This window comes from Taudactylus pleione, unplaced genomic scaffold, assembly GCF_031769625.1.
Source record: "Taudactylus pleione unplaced genomic scaffold, aTauple2 ptg000886l, whole genome shotgun sequence".
In the NCBI taxonomy this organism is placed as follows: domain Eukaryota; kingdom Metazoa; phylum Chordata; class Amphibia; order Anura; family Myobatrachidae; genus Taudactylus; species Taudactylus pleione.
Genome location: NW_028285287.1, coordinates 1,158,279 through 1,184,250, shown reverse-complemented (window position 1 = coordinate 1,184,250; position 25,972 = coordinate 1,158,279). Strand labels below are relative to the sequence as shown.

General features: G+C 44.0%; 1 protein-coding gene across 1 annotated transcript in view; it reads left to right on the top strand.

Moving 5' to 3' along the window:
* FAM222B (family with sequence similarity 222 member B) overlaps window positions 1–25,972 on the top strand; it is a 189,192-nt gene that overhangs the window by 143,680 nt on the left and 19,540 nt on the right. Inside the window, exon 4 of the mRNA XM_088458991.1 lies at window positions 10,265–10,393. Coding sequence (XP_088315117.1) covers window positions 10,372–10,393 — 22 coding nt within the window. The 5' untranslated portion in view covers window positions 10,265–10,371. The remainder of the gene's footprint in view (window positions 1–10,264; window positions 10,394–25,972) is intronic.

Sequence of the window (25,972 nt, the reverse complement as noted above, 5' to 3'; positions counted from 1 at the left end):
TTACAGCCCTATTAATACTAAACTAGCAACAGCGATTCAAAACTTCTGGTGTGAAGTATGAAGAATTTAGTCATTCAGCACCCTATGGGCCGTATTTAATTAGTTTCGCACCCGCGATACTTTTCCGCCTGCCGCACTTTTTGCCTACTTCACGTGTTTTGTACGCGAAAACTTTTTGTGTGTGCCCCCGCTATTCGCCGTATTCAATTCCAAAGGACGCGAAAATGCGTCCCGGAGAAACTCAAACATGCGAAGTGCTGTAAGTTTTTGGAAAATCGGCCTGACACCCCCCAAAAGATGCACTAACATTGGGCATCAGTATAAATGTCCCCGATTAGCCCCCCTTGAGCTATTTGGTTTCAATTGCCTCCATATAGCGTCTTTGCATAAGTGGTGAAGAATAGCATTTAGCAATTTTTTTGGGAGGAAATAACTATTCCCAGCAAATTTGGGGTAGTTGAAAATGGGTACTTGCAGAACCCCCCCCCCCCCCCCCCAAAGTCCATTTCGATAGTCTTTAAGTTTGTACCGCTACTTTGAACTTTTTTGCCCCCTTTTTCAAAATAATTTTTTGGGGTGTTCCTCTTTTTTTCTGACGCAGTTATCCTTTGGGGGGTTGTCCAAATGGTGCAGAGTGGTTTCTGCACCTTTGCACCCTAAAACCGCAATTCTGCACTTTTTTCCGCCGAGTATTCATAGGAGAAACTTTTTCGCCTATTACATTGCATTGACTTTCCGCGTATGCAAAAAGTCTTTGCAATTGAATACGGCGAATATTTTCGAAAAGACGCAATCACCAATACTTTCACCTATCATGGCTTTTCGCACCTAATTGAATACGGCCCTATATAGCAGAGGTTCCCAAACGCCGCCATTACAGACCATCCAACATGACTCCTTCCACCAGGTACAAAGTTATCTGCTCCTGGAGTTTCCACTTAATTCATAATTGCCATCACTTGGGTTAAAAAGTCTCTCATGACTGCACTCATGAATTAAATGGAAAGTTCAGGAGCAGAGCATTGTGTACCTGGTGGAAGGGGTCATATTGGAGGGTCTGCCATTACAGTTCAGGTTTTAAGAATATCCATGCATGAGTCTAGATGGTCAAATCACATTGACTAAGGTAATATCCTTAAATGGTGCATTGTAATGGCGGAGTTTGGGAACCTCTGCTATATAGGCCAGTGTTTCCCAACTCCACTCTTCAGCGACCCCCAACAGTGCATGTTTTGCAGATTTCCTATTTGGTGCATATTTTAAAAGAGCCGTAGATTGAGCTAATTATTTCACTTGTGATGCTGAGAACATCTGTAAAACATGCCCTGTTAGAGATCCCTGAGGACTGAACTTTGGAAACACTGAACTAGGGTATATTATTGAAACGCAACCAATCAGGTTCTAGCTATTATTTTTTAGAAGGTGCTAGTTAAATGTTAAGTAGAATCTGATTGGTTGCTATGGGCAACATCTCTTCTAAAACTCACTTCCAAAAACTCTCACTTTAGTAAATTTACCCCATAAAGTAGTGGAATAGCAATTGTATTTGCTGGTGGGGATATTCACCTGGCTAATATTAAGGCTCATACACACTTAACGATATACTATAACACCATAAACATAGACTGGGTAGAACAAATAACGGGCAAGTGTTGGCTAACTTGTTGAAGCTTGAAAGAGTATACACTGGTGTATGTCACACAATAAGAAGGTCAGTGTTACCGAGTCGCACGGCACTGAAACATCGTGTAACATAACTTATAGTTAGGGGTGTGCACCGGCCACTTTTCGTGTTTCAGTTTTGGATCTGGATCTTTCTTCGTGTTTTGGATCTGGATTGGTTTTGCCAAAACCACCCTTCCGTGTTTTGGGTTCTGGGTTTTGTGTTTTGGATCTGTATTTTTTTGGAAAAAAAGCATAAAAACAGCTAAAATTACAGAATTTGTGGGTTTTTCTGTTCCTATGCTATTATTAACTTCAATAACATGAATTTCCAGTCTATTCTGAACACCTCACAATATTGTTTTTAGGCCAAAAGGTTGCACCGAGGTAGCTGGATGACTATGCTAAGTGACACAAGTGGGCGGCACAAACACGTGTCCCATCTAGGAGTGACACTGCAGTGGCAGACAGGATGGCAGTTTGAAAAACTAGGCCCCAAACAGTACATAATGCAAAGGAAAAAGGAGGTGCAAGATGGAATTGTCCTTGGGCCCTCCCACCCACCCTTATGTTGTATAAACAGGACATGCACACTTTAACAAACCAATCATTTCAGCGCCAGGGTCTACCACACGACTGTGGCTGAAATGATTGGTTTGTTTGGGCCCCCACAAAACAAGCTGGCAATTAATCTGTCCCTGCACAAATTGGCTCTACGGAGGCAAGATGTCGTCCTCATCCACCGATTCCTCACCCTCTTCAGTGTTGTGTACATCTTCATCCTCACAGAGTATTAATTTGTCCCCGCTGGAATCCACCACCACAGGTCCCTCTGTACTTTATGGAGGCTGGTCTCCCTGGAAGAATTGATAATTCATTTTGATGAACATCATCTTCTCCACATTTTGTGGAAGCAACCTCCTACGCCTTTCGCTGACAAGGTTCCCGGCTGCACTAAACACTTTCGGAGTACATACTGGAGGGGGGGCAACTTAGGTAAAATAGAGCCAGTTTGTACAGGGGCCTCCAAATTGCCTCTTTTTCCTGCCAGTACAGGTACGGACTGTCTGACATGCCTACTTGGATGCTGTCACTGATGTAATCCTCCGCCATTCTGTCAATGGTGACAGTATCCTATGCAGTGACAGTAGACATGTCAGAAATTGTTGCCAGGTCCTTCAGTCCGGACCAGATGTCCAAACTTGGTCCTGTCTGCCCTGCATCACTCCCAGCGGGTTGCTTAGGATACCTAAGTTGTTTCCTGGCAGCCCCAGTTGCGGCAGAAAATGAAGAAGGAGCTGTTGACATGTCACGTTCCGCTTCAGCTGACAGTGGTTTCACCAGCAAGTCTTTTTCCGGCCGACACAATCCTGCAGAGGTGCAGAGAGACACCACATAGGCTTTAAACCTAGGATTGAGCACGGTGGCCAAAATGGAGTGGTATGATTTCAACAGATTGACCACCCTCGAATCCTGGCAAAGCGAATGAAGGGCTTCATCCACAAGTCCCACATACAGAGCTTCCTCCTTCACTTTCTCCAGCTGCTTCTGCAAAAGCCTTATGAGGGGAATGACCTGACTCAAGCTGGCAGAGTCTGAACTGACTTCACGTGTGGCAAGTTTGAAGGGTTGGAGAACCTTGCACAACACGGAAATCATTCACTGCGCTTGAGTCAGGTGCATATCCCCTCCTTTGCCTATATCATAGGTGGATGCATAGGCTTGAATGGCATTTTGCTGCTCCTCCATCCTCTGAAGCATATAGAGGGTTGAGTTCCACCGCGTCACAACCTCTTGCTTCAGGTGATGGCGGGGCAGGTTCAAGAGTGTTTGCTGGCGCTTCAGTCTTCGGCACGCAGTTGCTGAATGGCGAAAGTGGACAGAAATTTTTCGGCCCACCCAAAGCGTCTCCTGCACGCCCCTGTCGTTTTTGAGAAAATTCTGCACCACCAAATTTATTGTGTGAGCAAAACATGGGACATGTTGGAATTTGCCCAGATGTAATGCCCGCACAATATTGGTGGTGTTGTCAGATATCACAAATCCCCAGGAGAGTCTAAGTGGGGTAAGCCACTGGGCGATGATTTCCCTCAGTTTCTCTAAGAGGTTGTCGGCGGTGTGCCTCTTACTGAAACCGGTGATACACAGCGTAGCCTGCCTTGGAACGAGCTGTCGTTTCTGAGATGCTGCTACTGGTGACGCTGCTGTTGTTGCTGCATAAGGCGATACATCTACTCAGTGGGCTGTCAGTCATATAGTCCTTAGTCTGCCCTGTTCCACTTGTCCACATGTCCGTGGTTAATTGGACATTGGGTACAACCGCATTTTTTAGGACACTTTTTCTGACGTCTCTGTACATTCTCGGTATCGCCTGCCCAGTGAAGTTGAATCTAGATGGGATTTGGTACCGGGGACACACTACCTCCATCAATTGTCTAAATCCCACTGCACTAATGGCTGATACCGGACGCATGTCTAACACCAACATAGCTGTCAAGGCCTCAGTTATCCGCTTTGCTTCAGGATGACTGCTGTCGTTCTTCATCCTCCTCGCTAAGGACTGTTGGAGGGTCATAAAAGAAGTAGTGATGTTCCTACTTCCTCTCTAGGATGATGAACGACTCCCAGCAGCAGCGGCAGCAGTTGGCGTAGCAATGCAGGATCCTCCTGAGGAATCGCAGATAGGAGAGTCAGTCATGCCAGTGACATGGCCTGCAGGACTACTTCTGATCCTGACTGAGGAGAGAGTTGACGGTGTGGTTTGCAGGCGCTTGGATACAACAGGAAAAAGGGATTTAGGTGTCCCTGGACTGCTTACGGTCTTAGCCACAGTTTCTGAACTTGACAGTAACTTTTTATGAACGTGTTGCAGGTAACGTATAAGGGACGATGTTCCTAGGTGGTTAACGTCCCTACCCCTACTTCCCTACTTATTCCACCTTTACATATGGCAAGACAGTTGTTGTCCGGATTTGGATAGAAATATTTCCAGACCAAAGAGGTGGAATGTTTGGTCTTGTGCCCAGGTATGACCGTGATGGGCTTTTTCATCCCACGGACAACAACTGTCTCCCCCGGTGCCTGATTTATACAAACCACCTCACCATCAGAATCTTCCTCGTCAACTTCCTCCTCAGCGCCAGTTACACCAATATCCTCATCCTGTTGTACTTCAACAGTGACATCTTCAATTTGAATATCGGCAAGTGGACTGTGGGTGCTCCTTCCAGCACTTGCAGACGGCGTGCAAATGGTGGAAGGAGCCACCTCTTCCCGTCCAGTGATATGTGATATCTTCTTAGAATTAGAAAGCACAGTTCTTTGCTGTGCTTTTGCCAGCTTAACCCGTTTGATTTTTGAAGCAGGAGGAGGGCTTCCATCGTCATGTGAAGCTGAACCACTAGTCATGAACATAGGGGAGGACCTTAGCCGTTCCTTGCCACTCTGAAGAGAAATGTAAACTTGCCAATATGCCATTTACGACACGGACGATTTAAATTTATTTTTTAAGGTCATTTTCCTGAACTTTGCATTTGGGATTTTATATGCCCTCTACTATGACATTGGGCATCGTCCTTGGCAGACAACGTTGATGGCATTTCATCATCTGTCATGACTAGTGGCAGTAGCTTCAGCACTAGGAGGAAGTGGTTCTTGATCTTTCCCTATTTTATTTTATCTGACAAATTTTTGTCCTCCATTTATGTGATATTGATGCACACGCGGCCAAGGCGCACACAAACACAGAAAAATGTATATTTTATTTTTTTTAGGCACTTTGGGGGTTACACCACCCTTCAACAGACGAGCCAGTTGGCCCTTTACTTAAGACACAGGCGAACGCTTGGCGCTACTTTGTTGATGCACGTGCGGCTACAGCGCACACAAACGGAAAAATGTGTTTTTTTGCATTTGGGGGGAGCACCCCTGATGGGACAGAGCACCCCCTGGACAACACTACAGCACCCCTTTAGGACTACAGCCTTTATGGGACACTGCACAACACAGCCCAGCCAGCCCCTATGGACTTTGGAGTGGACACAGCCCCTATAGACAACAGAATGCACAACACAGCCCAGCCAGCCCCTATGGACGACAACAGCACCACAACTCCCACCCTCCTGTTTCACTGTCCACAGCCGGAGTGAACAAATGGCGCCGATGTGGGGACCTTTTATTGAATCCAAAACCCGTGAGAATCTGACAGCGGGATGATGACGTTTTGCCTCGATTTCAGATGCGAGTCAGGTGGGGAAACTCGAACTTTTCAGAAATCCGAACCCTACTTATAGCGTACGGAGGATAGATGTATGTGGACACATCTGTAGATGGTGCTAGGGAGAAGGGCCTTGCCCTGAGAGTTTACATACTATATTATAAATCAATATCATATCACAGTGTGTCAGACTAGGATTGTAGTGTGTAAAATGGTGGAGCCCCATCAATAAATGACAGGGAGGCCTGGTGCTGGGTCCAAAATGTTTTATAGACTAAAAAGGATATTTGGCAGACAGTGTGACAATATTGTAATTCAGTTTATGTCAATATAATTGTAGCTGGCAGGTGGACCCTTATCATATTAAAAGGTGCTCTCTTATATAATTCTCAGCCAAATATGATTCATCTGCGAAATTGTGACAGTTTTTTAATGATCGATTTGCTTTAGTTGCTATTTGTTTGCTGATCCAACCGGTGCTATCCTATTTTGTGATGGTCTATTCATTGTAACCACTGACTTGATGAATGGTGCATTAATCGTATTTGCAGTCTTGATCTTCTACGACATGCCACACTGGTATAATAATTAGAGATTGAAAGCTTACCGGTAGATGTCTTGCTCAAGCTCGAATATTTGGGTTTGTCTGATCTGATTTGAAACTTCAGCTACGGCAGGACAGAATGGCCAACCTTCCCAATGGAAGCTCGTTCCCTTACAGTCTGTCAGTACTCTGTAGTCAGAAGATGTACAGTATACAGTTTTGTTTTGTTTTTCTCTCCATTTTTTTTTTTTTGCACTAAACCCTCAACTTGCTCTGTTTGTTTAGAGTTATCTCGCTCTTATGCTTTTTTGTGTTGTGTGCCTTTTAAAATTCAATGTCAAACTATTTGCACTGACGGATGTAACATAATTGTGGCACAGTAAACCACTTGTGCTGGGTGTAGGATGCCAGGAATTCTGTCGGGACTACGGCAACCACTTTTCAAGCAAGTAATCTGGGAAGAGAACCAGTCTGTGGAACAGTGAAGACAGTACTGCAGAGGTTAACAAAGTCCACCATTACAGTCAATGTTTTAAGGATATCCATGCTTGAGCACAGGTGACTTAAATAGTACGTCAGTCAATTTGATTTAACCATCTGGACTCAAGCATGGGTATCCGGAAAACCTCAAATGTAGTATTTACCTCGTATATCTAGAAGGAAAATCACAGCTATCTCTAGAATGGGTCTGTGTTAAATACTGGATATTGCATTTAGGTTCCACTTAGGCATTGCTCTGAAATCAGATTTTTCAATCTTTCATTACAGGTATGCTTTAGTACCCAACATCCGTGATGGGTAACATTCAGCCCAAGGTATGCATGCAGACAATATGAGCTGTGGATGAGGGGCCATGAAGCGGGAAGTGGTAGATAACTCACTGTACCCTCACTTGTGGCTCCCTGCTCCTTCCTGCCACATCATCCAAGGCTCTTCTCTGTTTAAGGCCGAGTCAAGCATCATGCATGGCCCCAACACTTATTGAAATGTGGTGGGTCATACTGCACAAAATAGTACTTGATATTATTCCTTGCCCAGGTTAGTCCCACTTTCAAATCATGTTACTTTTACATAATATAATCTCCTCCAAACTACATAGGAAGTTCATGCAGCAAATCTGAGATCAGAGGAGAGAGGCGTGTATAGTCTATCTCCCTCTTTCCTCTATGGGAAATAGCTGCATGAATCCTGCTTGCTTCATTAAAGAATAATAAGGCCGTTTATAATTGGTCATATGGTTAGTATCGGGTGGTAACTGGTTTACCCAGTGAGAGGTGAGATTCTTACATGGAGTTGCAGTGAATTGTCTGTTTTTTCGTTACAACGTGTAACTGTTTATTTTACATTCAAATTCTGCTGACCTGTTATTACAAATTGGTATCTTTCTGATTAAATATAATTTGATTTTAAGTTTTTTTTTCTTTTTCTTTTTTTCTTCTCTTAAAAACTTAAGTAGCTTTTTTTTTTTTTTCTTTTTCTTTTTTTTTTAAGCATGCATTTGATGGTAATGGTTTGTAAGATAATAGCCAAGTAAAATTATCATGTGGCGTAGATGTCGTAGATCTCAGCATGTGTCGTAGATCTCAGCATGTCGTGATGGCAGAGGGGCGAAATGGAGGGGGAGGAGGTCACAATGAAAACAAAGTTGAAAGGGGTGTTCCAAGGTGCCTCTGCACACCATGTGTAATGTGATGGTGGGTGCTATGGTAGTCACATAGTGTGTAAAATGTGAAGAATTCTCAATCATTACTAGCAGCAACAAACTGAAGGAGAAAAGATTACCAATTAAGCTGCTGCTTAAAGCCTGTTACAGTGATTTTTGTGGAGAAGAACCGCTTTTGTTTGTGGGTTTACAACAATAGGTGACCATTTTGAAGGATAGAAGGCTGCTCTCTAAGTATATATAATATGTTGTCCTCCATTACAGCAATCCATATGTATACATTCATGGTAATGGACAAAAATTGCATGAGGGCCTCTAATAATGGGCTCACCCACTGCAGTGGTTGTAGCTATTTATTACCAGTTATTTATATAGCGCACACATTCCGCTGCGCTTTACAGAGAATATTTGGCCATTCACATCAGTCCCTGCCCCAGTGGAGCTTACAATCTATATTCCGTATTACACACACACGATAATTTCTGTTGGGAGCCAATTAGCCTACCAGTATATTTTTGGAGTGTGGGAGGAAACCGCAGCACCCGGAGGAAACCCACGCATCTATGACAGGTAATACTAAATGAGGCTGAGCTGGGAATGTACTGGATTTATGCATATACCAGTGCTACGTCTGTTTCTACAACTTTAAATAATTACATTTTATAGAGTTCAATAAAGTTTCTAATATTTAGACTCTGGGATTTAGCTATACACTGGTGCCATGTTATTGTATAAGACTGTTACTGATTGAGAGTATGGATAGACATACCAATTGATTACATTTATAACCTAAGTCACTCCAATCTCCCGTGTTGAAGGCATCTATTGCTTTACTAATGTACATTACAAGTTGTTATACCTGATGTGTTTAAAAATGGTAAAGGTGCTGTAGGATATAATAAAAAGTCAGAAAGGATGCATTAGTTGCTCCACATTAAGGAAATGGATAAAACACACCTGTAGGGCCTGATCCAGAAGTGCCTGCACTTCATACGTGGTTGTGATTTCTTACGAATCTGCAAGTGCGAAAATATGCAAATTTAGGCTGAAGCATTCCTCTTGTTTATGTCTGTGCCATGGACTGAGCTACCCCTGGATCCAATCATCGACCCACACCATCGGTCACAACATCGACTTGTAACTGTCTCAAAATATGGCCACTGTGTCAGTGGTGCTGCAAAAGAAAGTGCAGCCACATGCCCTTATGCCCATGCTGCCTCCTCCTTTGCGCTCATTTTAGGTCACCACCCAGGAAATGCCCATGGATCTCAGCTGCTGTCTCAGGTTATAGTAATGGTGTATGCAAAAGCGTAGGCCGTCGCACAAATTGGTGTGTGCACAGTAAGTGCTTTCTAGGCTGGCCGTAGCAAAACATGGCTCAACTGCACAAACATCGGTGGTGGTGGGGGGGGGGGGGGGGGGGGGAATATAGAACATGTTAAAGCTACATGTTCTATATCCATTTTTTCACTATTGGGTGGTACATAGGGGGACTTTACAAACTTTTGCTTTGTGGCTTTCATATACCTAGTTACGCCCCTGCCCAATAGTACATGTGAGTGATGAGTATTCTTTTGATAAACACTGCATTTAGTTCTATCAGAACAGTGCCTATAAAATTATTTTGCTAGTGTATTAGTACTACTCCTGTCCTGTGCTGCGGATGGGGAAATAAAATATATAACAATATTAGCTGATCAATACTTCTTTGGAGTCAAAGACTCTGGGTGCGCATGCGCGGTTGAATGACATGGCTGAGGGGGCGGGGTCTCTGGGCTGGAGGGTGCAAGGTGCGCACGCGCGGGAAGGCACCTCGTAGCACGCGCATTGCGCGCTGACGTCAACGGCGCCGGGCGGACCAATGAGCGGGCTCAGCCCCTTCCTCAGCTCCTGCTGCTGATTCACCAAATACTAGTGATTAGCAAATCATCAGCGGCGGCAGCAGAAGGAGGACGGGGCTGAGCGCTGCTGCTCGTCGTACGGTCCGGCCCAGGTAAGTGCGCGGCGCTGCGGCCTCTCGCACCCGGGTGTGTACGCTAGGTCTCTCTCCCCCTTTCCGGGGCTGCCGCCGGGCTCCCGTCGCATACTGGCTGCATCCGCGGCCCTCCCGTGGCTACGCCCCGCAGCCTGTCTCCGCGCTGTGCCCCCGGACTGACCTGTGCTTTCTCTCCCTGTACAGTTCGAGGAGGAGGAGGAGTGTGGCCCTTGTGTGTGCGGCGTCAGTGCAGCTCTGCCATGCCGGCCTGGTAGCCAGGACCTCGCCTACAGCTTCTCCCTCACCCGCAGATGAACACTGGACTTCAGAAATGTAAGTGGCTCCGGCCTGTGCTCCCCCCTCTCTCCGTGCTGTGTGTGCGGCCTCTTCTCACCATACACAGATGCCCCGGATATCCCTGCACTCCTTCCCTGGCTGTATAGTTACCAGCACAGCAGCTATATCAGTGTATATGCTCCCATTGTATTACAGGGGATGGGAACCCAGGACCTGGGCATCCTATACTAGTGAAGAGCTACTTATGTCCTCAGCAGTTTATGGGCTGCCCCTAACATTGGGAGGCTGTACTGTGCTGATGGCTGGGGTCTGGTACTTTATATTATAAAGACAAACCTTTTGGCCGCCTCTTTGTGTTTTTATGTAGCGAATGTAAGTAAACTGCTAATGGTGGTAATATTGTCTAGTGTTACTAAGACTTTCTTGGTCTGTTTTAGGGACTATCCTGTGTGACAGGCTTCTACATAAATATATTTAAGGGTGCTGTTATTAGTTTCTGAATACTTTGGAATAAACATGGCTAATATGGCCTTTAAGACCAATAAAACAGAAACATTCTCACTTTATTATGGCTATATATTGATTGTTTAGTGTGCCAAATGGTCACATCTGAGACTTAACATGGCAAAGTATCTACTTTGAAAGTTCCTTTAATCCTACAATCTTGTTCTAATATGTAAAGTAATGCTGTAATGGTATTTATTGGTAATCGCTGCCCCACTTTTATTAGATTTACTTTGCTATGTAGCACTAATGCCTGACAGTTCACACTTCATAAGGTTCCCATACCACTCTCTCACACACCCTGATAAATGTTTTTTTTATTTGAGTTTGTTGCAGTACTTTTAATAGAATTGTATTGGTCCTTCAATTGGAAAAATACTCTAAATATTAACTCCTTTCAATTAACATGGGCATAATATTAACATTCTTAAAACTTGCTGATATATGCAATTTAACACATTCATTTCTCTATCGGTTAGTTGCCAAAGTCCTTGATAGATGCCACTGTAAATCAGGTGATATGTATGACTGGCCTGTTAACTTGCAACTGCTTTCATGCTATATAATCAATTTAATCCTTACTAGCCTGATCTCCAGCTTGTTACCCCACTGCATATGAACGGTGCATCACATGCTTTTTGCATATAGCAGCCTTTTATTTTCTAGGACTAGAATTGTCCATGCATATGTTTCTGATTGGTGCACTGCCATGCATGGCATAATTTTTCACCTCATCAACATTTGCCCCCACTAATGTTAGATAAAAAATAACCAGTTCATACATTTGTAAATTGTTCTGCTTTAGAAAATCAGCCCAGTAATTTTGAGAATAGTTGCACTTCTGAAATTGAATAGGTCAGGTAGATTTTAGTGCTGTGGTGATCTTTGGTCCTCAGCTTAATGATAGGCTGTATATTGGACCTGTCAACTTTGACAATTTAGTTGAAACCTTCCACTCAATAGTGATGTTTTTATAATTGGTATTTCTGTAATTTATAGTCTTGATTATTAAATCACAAATCCTTTCAGTTGACTTCTCCCTTTTTTGATAGTGTAACAGTGTAATAGACTTTAAAAGGGAGTTGCTAGGGTATATTGTGTGTATTGACCCCCAGGACACCACCTTTCATTGGCTTCAGAATGAATGTGAAGCAGTGTTTCTGGTTTCGGTTCTAGATATCTTATGAAATGCATGGCATGTGTGCTGGGATCGTAGGTCATGTGTAGGGTTTGAGATTGTTGCTGATTGTTGATCACCATCGTCTACAATTGCTGTAAAGAAGTACATGTTACTGCTTGAGGAAGGAAGTTGGGTACAGATATGTCCTACATCTATCCTCAGTACGCCTCGTGTGAGTGAACCGCCAGGTCCCGTGCAACTCTGCTAGCATCAGGCGTCTTTTTTTTTTTTTTTTTTTTTTTTTCTTTTACCAAAAAAGCGTTTAAGGTGGGTACACACTTACACAATACCGGCACGATTTGGGCATATTGTGCAGTGTGTATGCCTGTCTGAGTGCTTCCGGGGGTCGCATGCAGTATCGTATGCTTGGCAGTGCTGCATGGCCAATCGCACGATATCTCAATCGAGGCTGTACATATTAGTGAAGGACGGAACAGTGGCCCTGATTCAGAGCCGGACGCTGTGATAGAGCGCTTGCTCTGAAACGGGGTGTTTTTGTTTTTTGGGTTTTTTTGTGCGGCCTCCTGGCCGCTCGCATAGCTGACCACCCACAGCTATTGCGAGCGGCCAGGATGATGATTGCGATGGTCAAGACCATCGCGACCATCGGGCTTGCGACGAGACCCTTGTGGTAGGGTCTCGTGGCCGCAAGCCCCAGAGAGCTTCTGTCTCTAATAGAGCTGGAAGCTCTCCCACTGACATCACTGGTGATGTCAGTGGGACCGCCCACAAACGGCAGGCGTTCGCTTGAGAACGCCTCAGTTTGTGAAGCCATGCCTCCAAAACGTAGCGAGCTGTCGCTCAAAATCGACAGCCGCCCCCTTTTGGTGCGAGACCTGCTCCAGGTCGCTAGCCGGGTCTCGCGCATGTGCACGTCTGAGCCGGCTGCGCATGCGCAGTGGCAAAACATCGACCCGCTCCCGAGCGCATAGCACTTGTGAACGGGTCTGAATCAGGCCCAGCGATTGTTCCGTCGTTCATTAAATCTTTTAAGTGGGTATCGGCAAACACCTTTAGAGCGGGGCGAAGGGAAATTGCCACCTTCCGTCGGCACGATTGCCAGTCGTACAAGTGTTTAGCTGGCCTTAGTCTCAATGCGATGTAACTAGGACGCACCAGGAGACTCTGCTGATTTATTTGATATGCAACACTTGTATATATGTGTGCAACTGAGTCTGTGAATGGAATTTAGTGTAGAGAAAAACTTTGCACACTTCATATGCTTATTCTCACAGATATACATATTTTAGTCACACAGATGTACAAAATGAATCAGCACGGTTTAATGGTGCATCCTATTCGCATCGCATTACGACTTAAACGTGTTTTCGGCTAGCAGAGTCGCGCGGGACCTGGCACGCCAATAGCAGCTGTTTGACGCAGATGTGTGGAAACATCTGTATCAGCACTCTAGCCCCAATGTTTCATCTAAGATGTAAAGGTGCGTATCCACTAGCAGACTGTGAAACGACTGCACGGTTACAATGCCCTAATCGTGTAGTTGTTTCACAGTCTGTGCTGTGCCTACACTGAACGATCAGTCGTTAAGTGTAGGCACCCTCCCTTATCCCCGAACATGGCCAATCTATTATTATCGGCAGATTGACCAGCATGTTCAGGAGATGATGAATGTCAAAAACAACCAGTGCGCGCATCGCTGGTAGTTTTTGACATTAAACTGCCCGATTTGTACACGATTAACAAGCGATTCAATAACTTTGTTATCGCTCTGTTTAATCGAGTAGTGGATACCCACCTTAAGTGAAGAGATCATTCATGGCATAAATGGTACAATCAACTTCACTTCCTCCCTGCTGCCAGCTCTGGAAAAGTGGGTTGCCCTTAGTGGGATCTCACAAACCAGTACAACTGTTAAATTACAAGCTCTCACAAGTGCTTTGAAAATCTTGCTATGTTGGCAGTACTGTAACTGGCCGACGTGTGCAGCCGGGCATCGTAAAAATGCCACTGTATAGATTAGCGCTCCATTTTTAATATTATACTCTTCTTGTAAGTATGCTATTGAGCTGCTTTACATACTCAAACATAGCGCGGATATATTTTATGTGGTCCTCTTCCAGCACAGTTTTCTTTCAGGTCAGACCATCATACTCAGCCAAAAATGACTGCTAGCACCTAACTTTAATAGTCATTTCTAATGATTTCATGGAATGCGCATATTCCCTATCTGTTAACTTCGCCTGAATTACACATGATCTTGTCTACCTCTATGGGAATTGTATTGTTTTTCGGCTCTAATTATATACTTGCCAGATTGTTTCAGGTCTGATTAGAGAAACATCCGTCTAATGAAATAACAGTTTTGGTTCATTTAAGCTAATTTAGTTATTTATCTATGCGCACACACGCCTATACACATTAAGCGAAAGTTACCATTTTCTGCTATATAATCTGTCTAGAAAATCAGTTTTTGGGTTCTTTTGGCAAATTTTGTATACCCAATTTTAAATGCTTTTGACTCCAGACAAAAAAACTAGGTTAAACACACAAATTGTCTATGGCATACAAATGTCATCATAGAAATGTGTAGCTAATCATTGTGGTAAGCGGGTAAACAAGTGCGTGGTTATTTTAGTCAAATAACCTCTTTGTGCTGAATTTATACTACTTCGCATTAGTTTGGCAACTAGTCCACTTTGCCGGCAGCATGTCCAATCTTTCTCAGCCCCAACAGATGTAGTGCTGGGATATGGCACAGGGGGTGTGAGAGGTCTCTGGTTACTTTCAGAGGCACCACTGCATAGCAGTCCTGGTATCTGCCAGCCATGGCAGGCTCACTGCTGTGTCTCTACTGGAGACACGGCAGTTAAATGTGCACTTTTAAATGGCTGTACTTTTTTTGTATTTTTCCAGTTTCCTAAAGTAGGATCACTAGATTGAAGCTTAGTTTTAGTCCGTGTTCCACCTCTTATCACTAAAATGTTTAGCATTCATTTTCGTTAATCCCAGTTTTTATTGTGTTTTTGTCCCAGCGGTTCCAGAGCCTGATGTAGTTTGTGATAGTTTTCAGCTACTTCACTTAATCTGTATTCAAAGGATTGCCAATTCTTTGAAAATGACTTTAATTACCGTTTTATCAAGACCATTGTCTTGAAGAAAGAGCGCTGACGACACATTAAGTGTTGAGTGAGGAATGCTTACGTACAGTTATGTAAATGAAACTGCATCAAATCTAGGCTCTGGATATCTTGCCATTTGCTTGTTCAGTTTACATTAGCTAGCTGATGGCTCCATTTCCAGGTTGAAAGTTCTCCCCTATAATTTAATCTGGTTTCTGGTGGCTGACCACCTAGCCATTGTGAACATGAATAATCTGCCTTCTGACTGTTGTACCTTCTTTCTAACAGGTCTAGTAAGTTGCAGCAGTCTGCTTTTCCGATGTGGTGCGATTTCGATGTAGCACAATCATCTGTCTTCGCTAGCACTTTGTAAGTTCTATAGTGACAGTTTTTGTTGTCTTCATTTTACACCCAAGAACTAAACCTGTTTCCAGTTACCATTGTACAGCTGTTGCCTGACTATTGCCATGCATGTTGCCCCTCTTTAGTACCAGCAAGTAAATATGGAGAATTGCTTTCAGGATTAGACCTGGAACACTGTGTAAAGCTAGGTACACAATTAGACCGTTTCTTGGACGATATGCCCAATTCCGACTAATCGGGCCGATATAACATCAAAATTGTTTAGCGTGTACCCACTGTCAGCTGTTGCCTGCTCCTGTTTGTCAGCTGCATCGTCCCTACATGCAGCTCAACCTGACGATGCGACAGGCTACCACATGAGCTAGATGGGGCAGGGGATGACCTATATCGGGCATCGGATAGTCTAATATGTACCGGCCGTTGGCTTGTCGGCGGGGGGGTTGTCAGTTACATCGCTGGGTACACATTATTTAATGTGTACCCAGCTTTACACTGTAACACCAATTACATATGAGTATCCCCAGTCCTAATGTTGTATGAAGAATGGCATGCAAGAGCGTATATTTATTATATGCATACTTACTCGCTGCCCTGTAATACAGTTATAGCTAAACTATTAAAATTGCATTTACGAATGCAGTTGGAGAACCTTTTCTAATTTATAAACTACCGATTGTTCAAGTAAGTAATTTACTCATACCATATGGTATCCTTTCTTTCAATCCTTTCTTTATTATACTAAGCAGAAATCAATTAAAAGAATACCCGTAATCATTTTATTTTGTGACTAGGACAGTATATTCTGAGTTTTCGCAATCTTACCTACAGATGTGTCCTCATACACCTAGCCTCAATACGCCATGTGGCGCAAGTGAGCTGCGAGCAGCAGTGTAGCATATTTATAGCTCCAGTGCATTTTAGTTGCAGCCTGATGTGACAAAACTGCTTCACGAGACTGCACTGATTTTGTTATGTGACACTTGTATATTTGTGTGTGACTCAGTGCTAAATGTAATGGCTTGCACTCTTCGGCCGATGCGGGGATTTATGCGAGTCTCCATGTATTTTTAAAGCAGCATGCATTTTAAAGGCTAAGCTGGTTTAGCATTTTAAATTATTGCCACTTTAAAAATATGGTGACTCTCTCATAAATCCCCCTCAGCGGCTGAAGATCGCAAGCTATTACAATTAACCCAGAGTCTGAATTTGTATAATGGGCATTGACGTGAATAAAAAGCCACTGGTGCTACACCGTAGCCCTTCGTAAACAGATTCAGTCTCGGTCGCACACAGATATACAAGTGTCACAAATCAAATTTAGTGCAATCTCATGAATCTGTTTTGTCACATTGTGTTGCAATGAGGATACACATTAGAGCAAATAAGACCCTTGACACAAGCCAAGTTGCACGGGACCTGGCATGACTGCGATAATAGTGTATAAGGACACATCTGTACTGTCTGGTGTGAGGACCACCTAGTCTTATAGTATCAGATGGCTTCCTTCAGACTCTCGTCTCCTCATTGTAACTTTATGGGGGCAATTCAATTGTTTTGCGTGCCCCCTGCTGGACGTCTATACTAATAGGAGCCCGACAGAGCAATTCAATTGTTTCTCTGTTCAGGTGCCAAAGCGGCTAAACCTGTCTAAAGAAGTGCTTAGGGCGTCCAAATAGCTGTTTTAACAACTGACTTTGCACACACTTCTTCTTGCACCTCAGGAGGCTGTGAGAGAGAATGTGTCCCCCCTGCAGCTTTAGCCATCTGTATGGAGCAACAATTGAATTGCTCCATCGGGTGCCTATTTATTAAAGACAGCCGGGGGTGCGCAAAACAATTGCCCCCAATGACCATTGTCTTTGTGAAGAGGCCGTAATAAGAATTATCCAATTGACTCCTCCATTATCAAATGAATGTGTGGACCACACTTTCGCAATATAGCAGCAGCTAGATTTAAAGTGGCTTTGCAAAACAATGTGGCTCTTTAAATCTAGAAGCTGTATCACTGAGACCTTGCCATTAACCACTACTCACAGGCTGTTACATTTGGGCCTATGTCTGTATAATCAAATATTTTCTTTTGAAGAAAGGCTTTTTGTCATGTGGTCTTAAGATTTGTTGACTTATTTTCTCCTTTTTTTTTTTTTTTTTTCTTCCCCCTCCCTCTATGGTCAATTGCTTACAAATGAATGAACTAATACTACAAAACAAAGTACTTCTGTCCATTGGGGGCAAATTTAAATCCACGTATGGTGATGTAGCTGCCAGGTGAATTGGCCGGAGCTATTACATTTCCTGCACTCTAAACCCTCGACAATTGATTTCTGCTTTCGCTCTATTGAGGGTGCGAGCAGAAAGCTGACTTATCTAGTGCCTCAGGAAAATCTGCGGTGTTACCATGTGCACGAACAGCATCGTGCCCGGCACTTAAGTCCAGAAATGCTGTTTACCTTGACTAAGCCCCAGGCATTAGTCACAGTAAACTCCATCTCCTGACTTAAGTGTCTGGACGTAATGCTGTCAGTCAGGGCCGTTTCTAAGGGCAGGCGACCCGTGCAATCGCACGGGGTGCGCCGCCTCCGACCTCTGCTGCAGAAACAGCCTGTTAACTGCCTGGCGCCCGCTGAGATTGTTACCAGCAGAGCAGCTCCCCCACTGTGCACTATGGGAGGACGTCGTCATGACGCCATTCCCATAGTGCAGAGGAGTGGACGCCGGAGAGGGGCTGAAGGTAAGTATTACTGTTTTTTTTTTGTTTGTTTTTTTATGTGCAGGCAGCCTGGGGACATTACTCTGGGGCCACTTCTGCTGGGGGAGACACCACTACTGGGGGCACCCGGGCACTACTACTGGTGACATTACTCAGGGGGCACTTCTACTGGGGGTATTGCTTAGGAGGTACCACTACTGGGGGCGTTAGTCAGGGCCCAGGGGCTCTACTACTGGGGGCTTTACTACTTTGGGCACTACTACAAAGGGAGCATTACTATTGGGGGTACTAATACAGGGGCATTAATACTGGGGACACTATTACAGGGGGCATTACTATTTCGGACAATACAACTGGGGACACTACTACTGGGGCTCTACAACAGGGACCCTTACTATTGGGGGCATTACTGATGGGAGCATGGCATAGGGGGCACTACTTCTGGGGGCACTACTAGGGTGCACTGCTAAAGGGCACCACTACTGTGGGCACTGCATAAGATACACTACCACTGTGGGCACTGCATAAGGGCCATAAATACAGGGGACACTGCATATGGGGACAACTACAGGGGGCACTGCATAATGGGCACTTTTGCCTGAGAGCCAGTGGGGGGGGAAGACGAAGACCTGTCGGGATGGAATGGCAAGGGAGGGGGCTGGAATGAAGTGTGTATTATGTGAATCTTGTTTTTTCAATGTGTTTTATGTGATTCTGGATTTAATAATGTATTTGAAGTGGATGTGGTTTTAAAACGTAGTTTATGTGCCTCTGGTTTTTCCAATATATTTTATGTGGAAGTGGTTTGTTGCAGTGTATTTCATGTGGATCTGGCTTTTATTTTCAATGTGCTGGGTTCGCTCCCAACAAGACTAAAAACGAGTGTGATGCAAGGTCATACTTCTGCAAATGTCACACCAAAGGCACGCACACAGAAATGCGGCGTGGGCTTGTGACGGCTAGGCCACACCCCATTTTTTGAGCGCACGCCTGCGGCATGCTGTCTGTCTTTTGTTTAGCTACATATATTTTTCAGCGTTTTGCCTCTGACAGGTTAGCCAACCCAGTACTCAGTCACAGTGGCTGTCATTCTGTGGTCTTTCGAGATCACACTCCCTTACTGTGATACCACACCCCCTCACGATGAGGCCACGCCCACTCCACAATATTACTACTTCGGGGGGGAGGGGGGGGGGGGCGGCGCATTTTGACTGCTCGCACTGGGAGCCTCAAACCCTAGAAATTGCCCCGCTGGCAATTGAATAGATTCAGACACTTAACCCAGGAGGCACATCACCGTGCTGAGAATTGAATCCCCTTCATGTGCGCTAGTTAATATTTGTAATAAGTTTTGGCATGTGAAATTACGATACTAATCTTTTCGGTGTGTTAAGGTGCCCATCCACTAGCAAACATGAAAACGACTGCACGATTATGACGTAATCGTGCAGTCGTTTGTCAGTCTGTGATGAGCCTGCACTGAACGAGCAGTCGTTCAGTGCAGGCTCATCAATCATCTACAAACATGCTCAACCTGACGTTATCGTCAGGTTGACCAGCATGTTTGCACGATGATGGATGTCTAAACGACCATCGGGCATGCGCATCGCTGGTCGTTTTAGACATTTTTGCAAACTATTTAAGTACGATTTTTAGCGTTCAATCGCTCAACTTGATCGTCTAGTGGATGGGCACCTTTAGACTGACATCTTACTTACAAATATGCAGTCCTTTCCTTTATAAGGCCATGCATGTCAAATGTATTGGCTGCTTCATGCTCTATTAGAGGGATGTTGTGTGTTCAGTGCTAATATTATTTAGCAAAATTATTCATACCAGTACATTTAACAGCTTTAGATGCACACTAGTTATTTTTGTGTGTAGGATGCTGTCAAATATGGATCTAGAATTTGTTCAGCTTCAATCACTACACTCTGCTGCAAAACAGCAGGAGGCTTATTGGGTAATAGTGTTGTGTAAACTTGGACTCCTCACCAAGTGAGGCCTAGCTGCTCTGCAAGTCTCCTGTAGCGTCTTTAGTAAATGGAATACAGTGTGTTATCTTGATTTACTGTCCATTATGCCATATTTAGAAGCAGCGCAAATCTTCACAGCTACTGTATAGGCGGTTGCTGAGTGGACCTCATTAGATTCTAAAATTTTGACCTTTTAAATTATTTTTGTGGTGTCTATTACAACATGCACAGGAAAGACGAGTAAATCCTAGCACCCTGTCAGACATTTCCATTTATTTTATGATTTGAGACATTTTGTTGCTGTACATTACACAGCTGTTTTTCTTCTGCATTACCTTTCATATGAAGCATTATGATCTGCTGTAGTAGATAAACTGTATGTAACATCCTCAATCCTTTTTTATTCCAAGGTAAATTCAACAACATAGCCTTGTATAGGAACTTAGCGTTCCCGCTAGGCTGTTTCAGCGGGGCGCCGCGCCCTGCCCTATTTCTGAAGGGCAGCAAGCACCTTGCCCTCCAGCGCGGCGCCCCGCTGAAACAGCCTGCAGGTTCTGTCCTCCACCCGTGGGCCGCAGTGTCCCGCAGGTGGGGAAAACGGCAGAGCAGCGGTCACCGCCAGTGAATGGATGCCGGGCACCATTCACAGTGACCGTAGCGTTTTGGGGGCTGTCCAGCATGTCCGTAAGTGCTAGGCACGCCCCCAAGAGTGACGACAAGGTGGTGCGTCATAAAGACATGCCCCCTTTTTCATTGACCACGCAGAAATGCCCTTGCTATAGGTCCGGCGCCCTGCCTGCCGCCGGACTTAGAGTGAACACTAGGAACTATTAATAACATGGACAAATACACAGTCGAGTCACATTATTATGACCACCTCCTACATTTGACGTCTGCAGCGCTTAGCCCATGAAGTATGTCACGTGCCATGCGCTGGTTTGGTGGGTATATAAGGTGTGCAATAGGCCGTCTGCACACATCATTTGTTGCTGTCTAGAGTAAAAGGAGCAGTTTAAACTATTCGTGAGCTGCTGTGATGGTGTATCATGACTTGGCAAATGGTACCATTGCAAATAACCAACATACATAGAAACTGCAGAGCACCACATGTCATTGATGTGAGAGGTGAATGTCTGCTTCGAAGGTGCGTGAGGGCCAACCGACACGCTACAGTGGAGCAGCTCACTGTCCGAATGAACCTGGGAGCCACAAGACGTGTGTCTAAAACATTTCAGCGAACCCTGCTGCATATGGGGCTACGAAGCAAGTGGATGGTCATTGTACCTATGATAACTTAAGGTACATCGGTGGAAAGGCTTCAATTTTCATGTCTGTATCGGCATTGGACCTCCGCTGATTGGCGAAGGGTTGCCTTCTCCGATGAGTCACATTTTCTGCTTCATCGAACGGATGGTTGTTGGTGTGTCAGGCTAGTAACATCGGAGAACACACACCCTGCAAACATTGCTGGAAGAACACAAGATGGCGGTGACAGCGTTCTGGTCTGGGGAATGTTTTCATGGCATTCTTTGGGCCCACTCATCCATGTGGAAGGCACCCTCAACCGATTTGGTTATGAATCCATACTTGCAGAGCACGTACACCTGTACATGCTGATTGTCTTCCCTGAGGCGAATGGGATCTTCCAGCAAGACAATGCGACATGTCACATGTCTAGAAATTGGCACGATCAAGACTTCCAAGTACTTGCCTGGCCTGCTAATTTCCCGGACTTCAGATACCTGTGCCCACCTACCAGCACCTTATTGAGTCACTCCCAGCTGCTGTCTGTGCTGCACATGGCGGTTACTCTGGCTATTAGCTGGTGGTCATAATAATGACTCGACTGTGTATATATACTGTAGATCTCTCCATACTTTGAAAGAACTTGAGATTTGTGCCATAAACATTTTTTGAACACCATACTCTTCTTCACTTTAAATTTTTGGACAAATATGATGATTAAACAAGAATTGGTATTAATGAACATGGGTAAGAGGATCCTGCTTCCAGTTTTACCAGTTCTAGAAAAATACGGATTTTTATACATCAGGTCATGACCGCTTGCAATGGAGAGCAGTCCATAGTGGGGCTATATGTTCACACGCTCAATGATTTTGAGGCTGGGGGGAAATTTTTAGTCTATGGGAGGGAATTTAACAGAAGTCGTATGACTTTGTGTATTCGTTTCAAGTGAGGGTGAGAGGTGCAGAGGGATCCACTTGGCAGATGAGACCGGATTGTTGGTGCAGTTATGGTTAATGGCACTTTGTATATTAATAAAAGGTTTGATCAGATTCTGTAAGGCGCAGACACATAAAGTAGGGTCTAGCAGAGCAGCACTACAATACTGGTTTGAATAAAGTACTTTTTATTGACTCTTCATTTAAAAAAACATACAATGGTGGTACATGAAAATGAACATACAAGTATTTTGTACAGTACTCTTACAATAAAAAGAGGAAAGACACAATAACAGGCGGTCATTATTTTGACATCCTGTCGCTGATTATAGTGTACAATTTTTCACCAGCTAAATAGAGGCCTCAGCATTAATTGCCTTTCCATAGAGTAATAAGTACAATGAAATAGAATCTAACATAACTTTCATAATAGATACCGCTGAAGAAATTGCATGTAATATCTCAGCGTATAGTAACCAGGAAAAAAAATAGAAACAAGGAAAGATAAGTCGCACTGTGTATCCTTGACAAAAAAAAAACAGTATAAACAAATTTTATTTTAACAATATAAATTATATCGAAGGTCGAGGGTATGCATATTTTGACTCTAGCCATCTTGTCCAAATACAATGAAATGTAGACTCTTTTGCCTTACAGGCAAGGTACAAATACCACAGTTACATTAACTAAAGAAATCCACTCTTCAAAGTCTGGTCCAATGGGAGCCAACCATACTTTTGCAAGAGCACACAAATTGATAGCATATTGATTGCAGTAACGTTCGAGCGCATCTTCTCTAGCACAGGCTACAAAACGTTGGTGTAATTACTGTAATGGGAATACTGGTGTGAGACATAGCAGCCCTTACCTTAGTCCAAAAAAACCTGGATCGCCGAACATTCCCATAATAAATGCCAGAATGTACCTTGAACATTGCCACATTTGGGACCGAGATCGGACTGTCTGCCTCCAAAACTTACCATTCTTATAGGGGTTGGGATATGCTCTACGTTGAACAAATAACTATCTGTTGAAAGCATAGACATAGCCTTACACAGAAACTCCAGGGCTGTTTCCCACTCATCACTAAAGATTCATTATGGAGAGATGGCTTCATATACGTGTTGGCAAATGACAATTTCCAAGGCCCCAAAATTAATACAAACTCTTTTTCACTGTGGAATTGGCACTAGGATGATCATTCTTAAATTGGGCATTCAGGGCATGCCTGAGTTCAAAAACTTGTAGAAATTTGTAGCAGGAAGATTATATTCTTTCTTCAACGGAGTAAAGGATTTAAAAACTGCATTTAAGTATAACTGCCCCACTGTACCAGTACCTTTTTTTTTATCCCAGACCTGTCTTATAGAAAGTGTCCTATTCAGAGAAACAACACAAATACCACAAGGGGGTGTTTGGATCAGTGTCAGCAAACTGGAATTGTGTATGTACCTGACGCCATATTTTGAAAGCTTGAATAAGAAACGGGGGGTTACACCTGGAGATCTTACCACTTAACCTCTACAGGCGATATGTCCCGCTGTTGCTTGTGAAACAAGGAGAGTAGGCAGAGGGTCAAAGTGGTTATCCTGTATCGAAGACCGAACATGAGCCCAACAGTGCAGCGTAGTAATATAAATGGAAGTGAGGAAGGGCCACACCACCACTCGCTTTGGACCTAGTGAGAATAAAGTCTTATTCGCTGTGCTTACCTGCCCATATAGGAGATGAGATCATACTATTCAATTTCCGAAATATAGAGGCAGGAATGTATACCAGGAACTGTTGCAATGTATAGAGAAATTTGTGTTGTACCACCATTTTTTTATGTTCACACTACCCATAAACGTGAGAGGGAGCTTACTCCTGGAATGAATCTTTTCCTGCAAATTAGAGAACGGCAGTAAATCTAATTCTACATAATCTTTATTCAATTAGATATCCAGACCCCTAAATATTTAAATCTAGGGAGTCAAGAGTCAAGGACAACTCTGAAGCATCAGGGGGTGCACCTGTAATGATATAGAAAATTTACCCAAATTAGTGACGAGGCCCGAATAGCTGCTAAACTCCACAATTGCTTTTAGAACCACTGACATGGCCCTTCTATAATCCTTAGAGAATAATAGTAAATCATCTGCATATAGAGCCACTGTATCAACTTTATTCCACAGCTAAGATCCATAATGTCAGAATGAGCCCAAAGGATACATGCCAGCGGCCCTATCGCTGGGACAAATAGGGCAGGGGATAACGGGCAACCCTGTCTCATGCCACGAAAAGGAAGGAAATAAAACCGTTCACAGAAATCCTAGCGCTGGGTCTAGCACACAGGTTCTCAAATTTTATCCTCAGGACCCCAAATAGTGCATGTTTTGCAGATCTCCTCACAGAATCACAAGTACAGTAATTATCTCCACCTGTGGATCTTTTAAAATGTATCGGTGAGTAATGAGTACACCTGTGCGAGGTGATTTGGAAAAAGTGTACTGTGTGGGGTCCTGAGGACCGAGTTTGAGAACCACTGGTCTAGCACTACAATACTGTTTTGACATGGAGAATTTTGCTTACCTGTTGCAAGCTATTTATTATTTTTATTTAAAGATGTTTAGAAGGATTTGTTGCAGTATTCTTTAGTGGGATTACTGATTATAGCAAGTTTGCCTTGCAGGGAAAAACTCCTTGTGGTCAATTCAATCAGGTGGGTCCTGCTAAGCGTTCTCACGGTGAACTTGCACTGCAAATTTCATGTGCAATGCAATACCAAATGCACATTGATTTTTTCAGAGGAATTTTGCTTCTTCTGTGCACACCACTCTGAGCAAGTGAAACGGTAGGAAAAATCTTAATGTTAAGGTGAAAATGTAAGGATACTGTTCAGAACCTCTGGTACACCCCTCCCAATGATAATCCATGCAATTGGTGGAGGGGTTTAAATAGCATAATTTGGTCAATAGACGTGTCTGTTTTCAGTTGTGCAGAAGTGACGTGGGACAGGTATGTGTCGAGGTGTAAATGACGTGGGACAGGTATGTGGGGAGGTGTAAATGACGTGGGACGGGGAGGTGTAAATGACGTGGGACGGGGAGGTGTAAATGACGTGGGACGGGGAGGTGTAAATGACGTGGGACGGGGAGGTGTAAATGACGTGGGACGGGGAGGTGTAAATGACGTGGGACGGGGAGGTGTAAATGACGTGGGACAGGTAAGTGGAGGTGTTGTATCGATGGGAGAATGGGTTTTGAGCTTGCAGATTAGAGGTAAGAGTTCCTGCTTTATAAATGTGTATAAAACACTGAATAATTAATATACAGACCTTTTCTCTTTCATCCACTAGGGGACACTGGAGGTGCTTACGCTGGGGTATAGACGTGGATAGCTGGAGCTGGCACTTTAAATAATTTAGAAGTGTGAAGCTCCTCCCCCTCTATGCCCCATCAGCCCTCAGTTTAGAAAATGTGCCTCTAGGAGCTGGTCACATCATGCTGTGCTCCAGCAATACATTTATTTTATTTTATTTTAAAGCATCTTTTACATTCCTATAGGTACCCTTCGCCACCTATCTAAAGGTGGGGTCCGGGTACCTGGTGCCCTGATGTTTTAACAAATATCAGGAAGG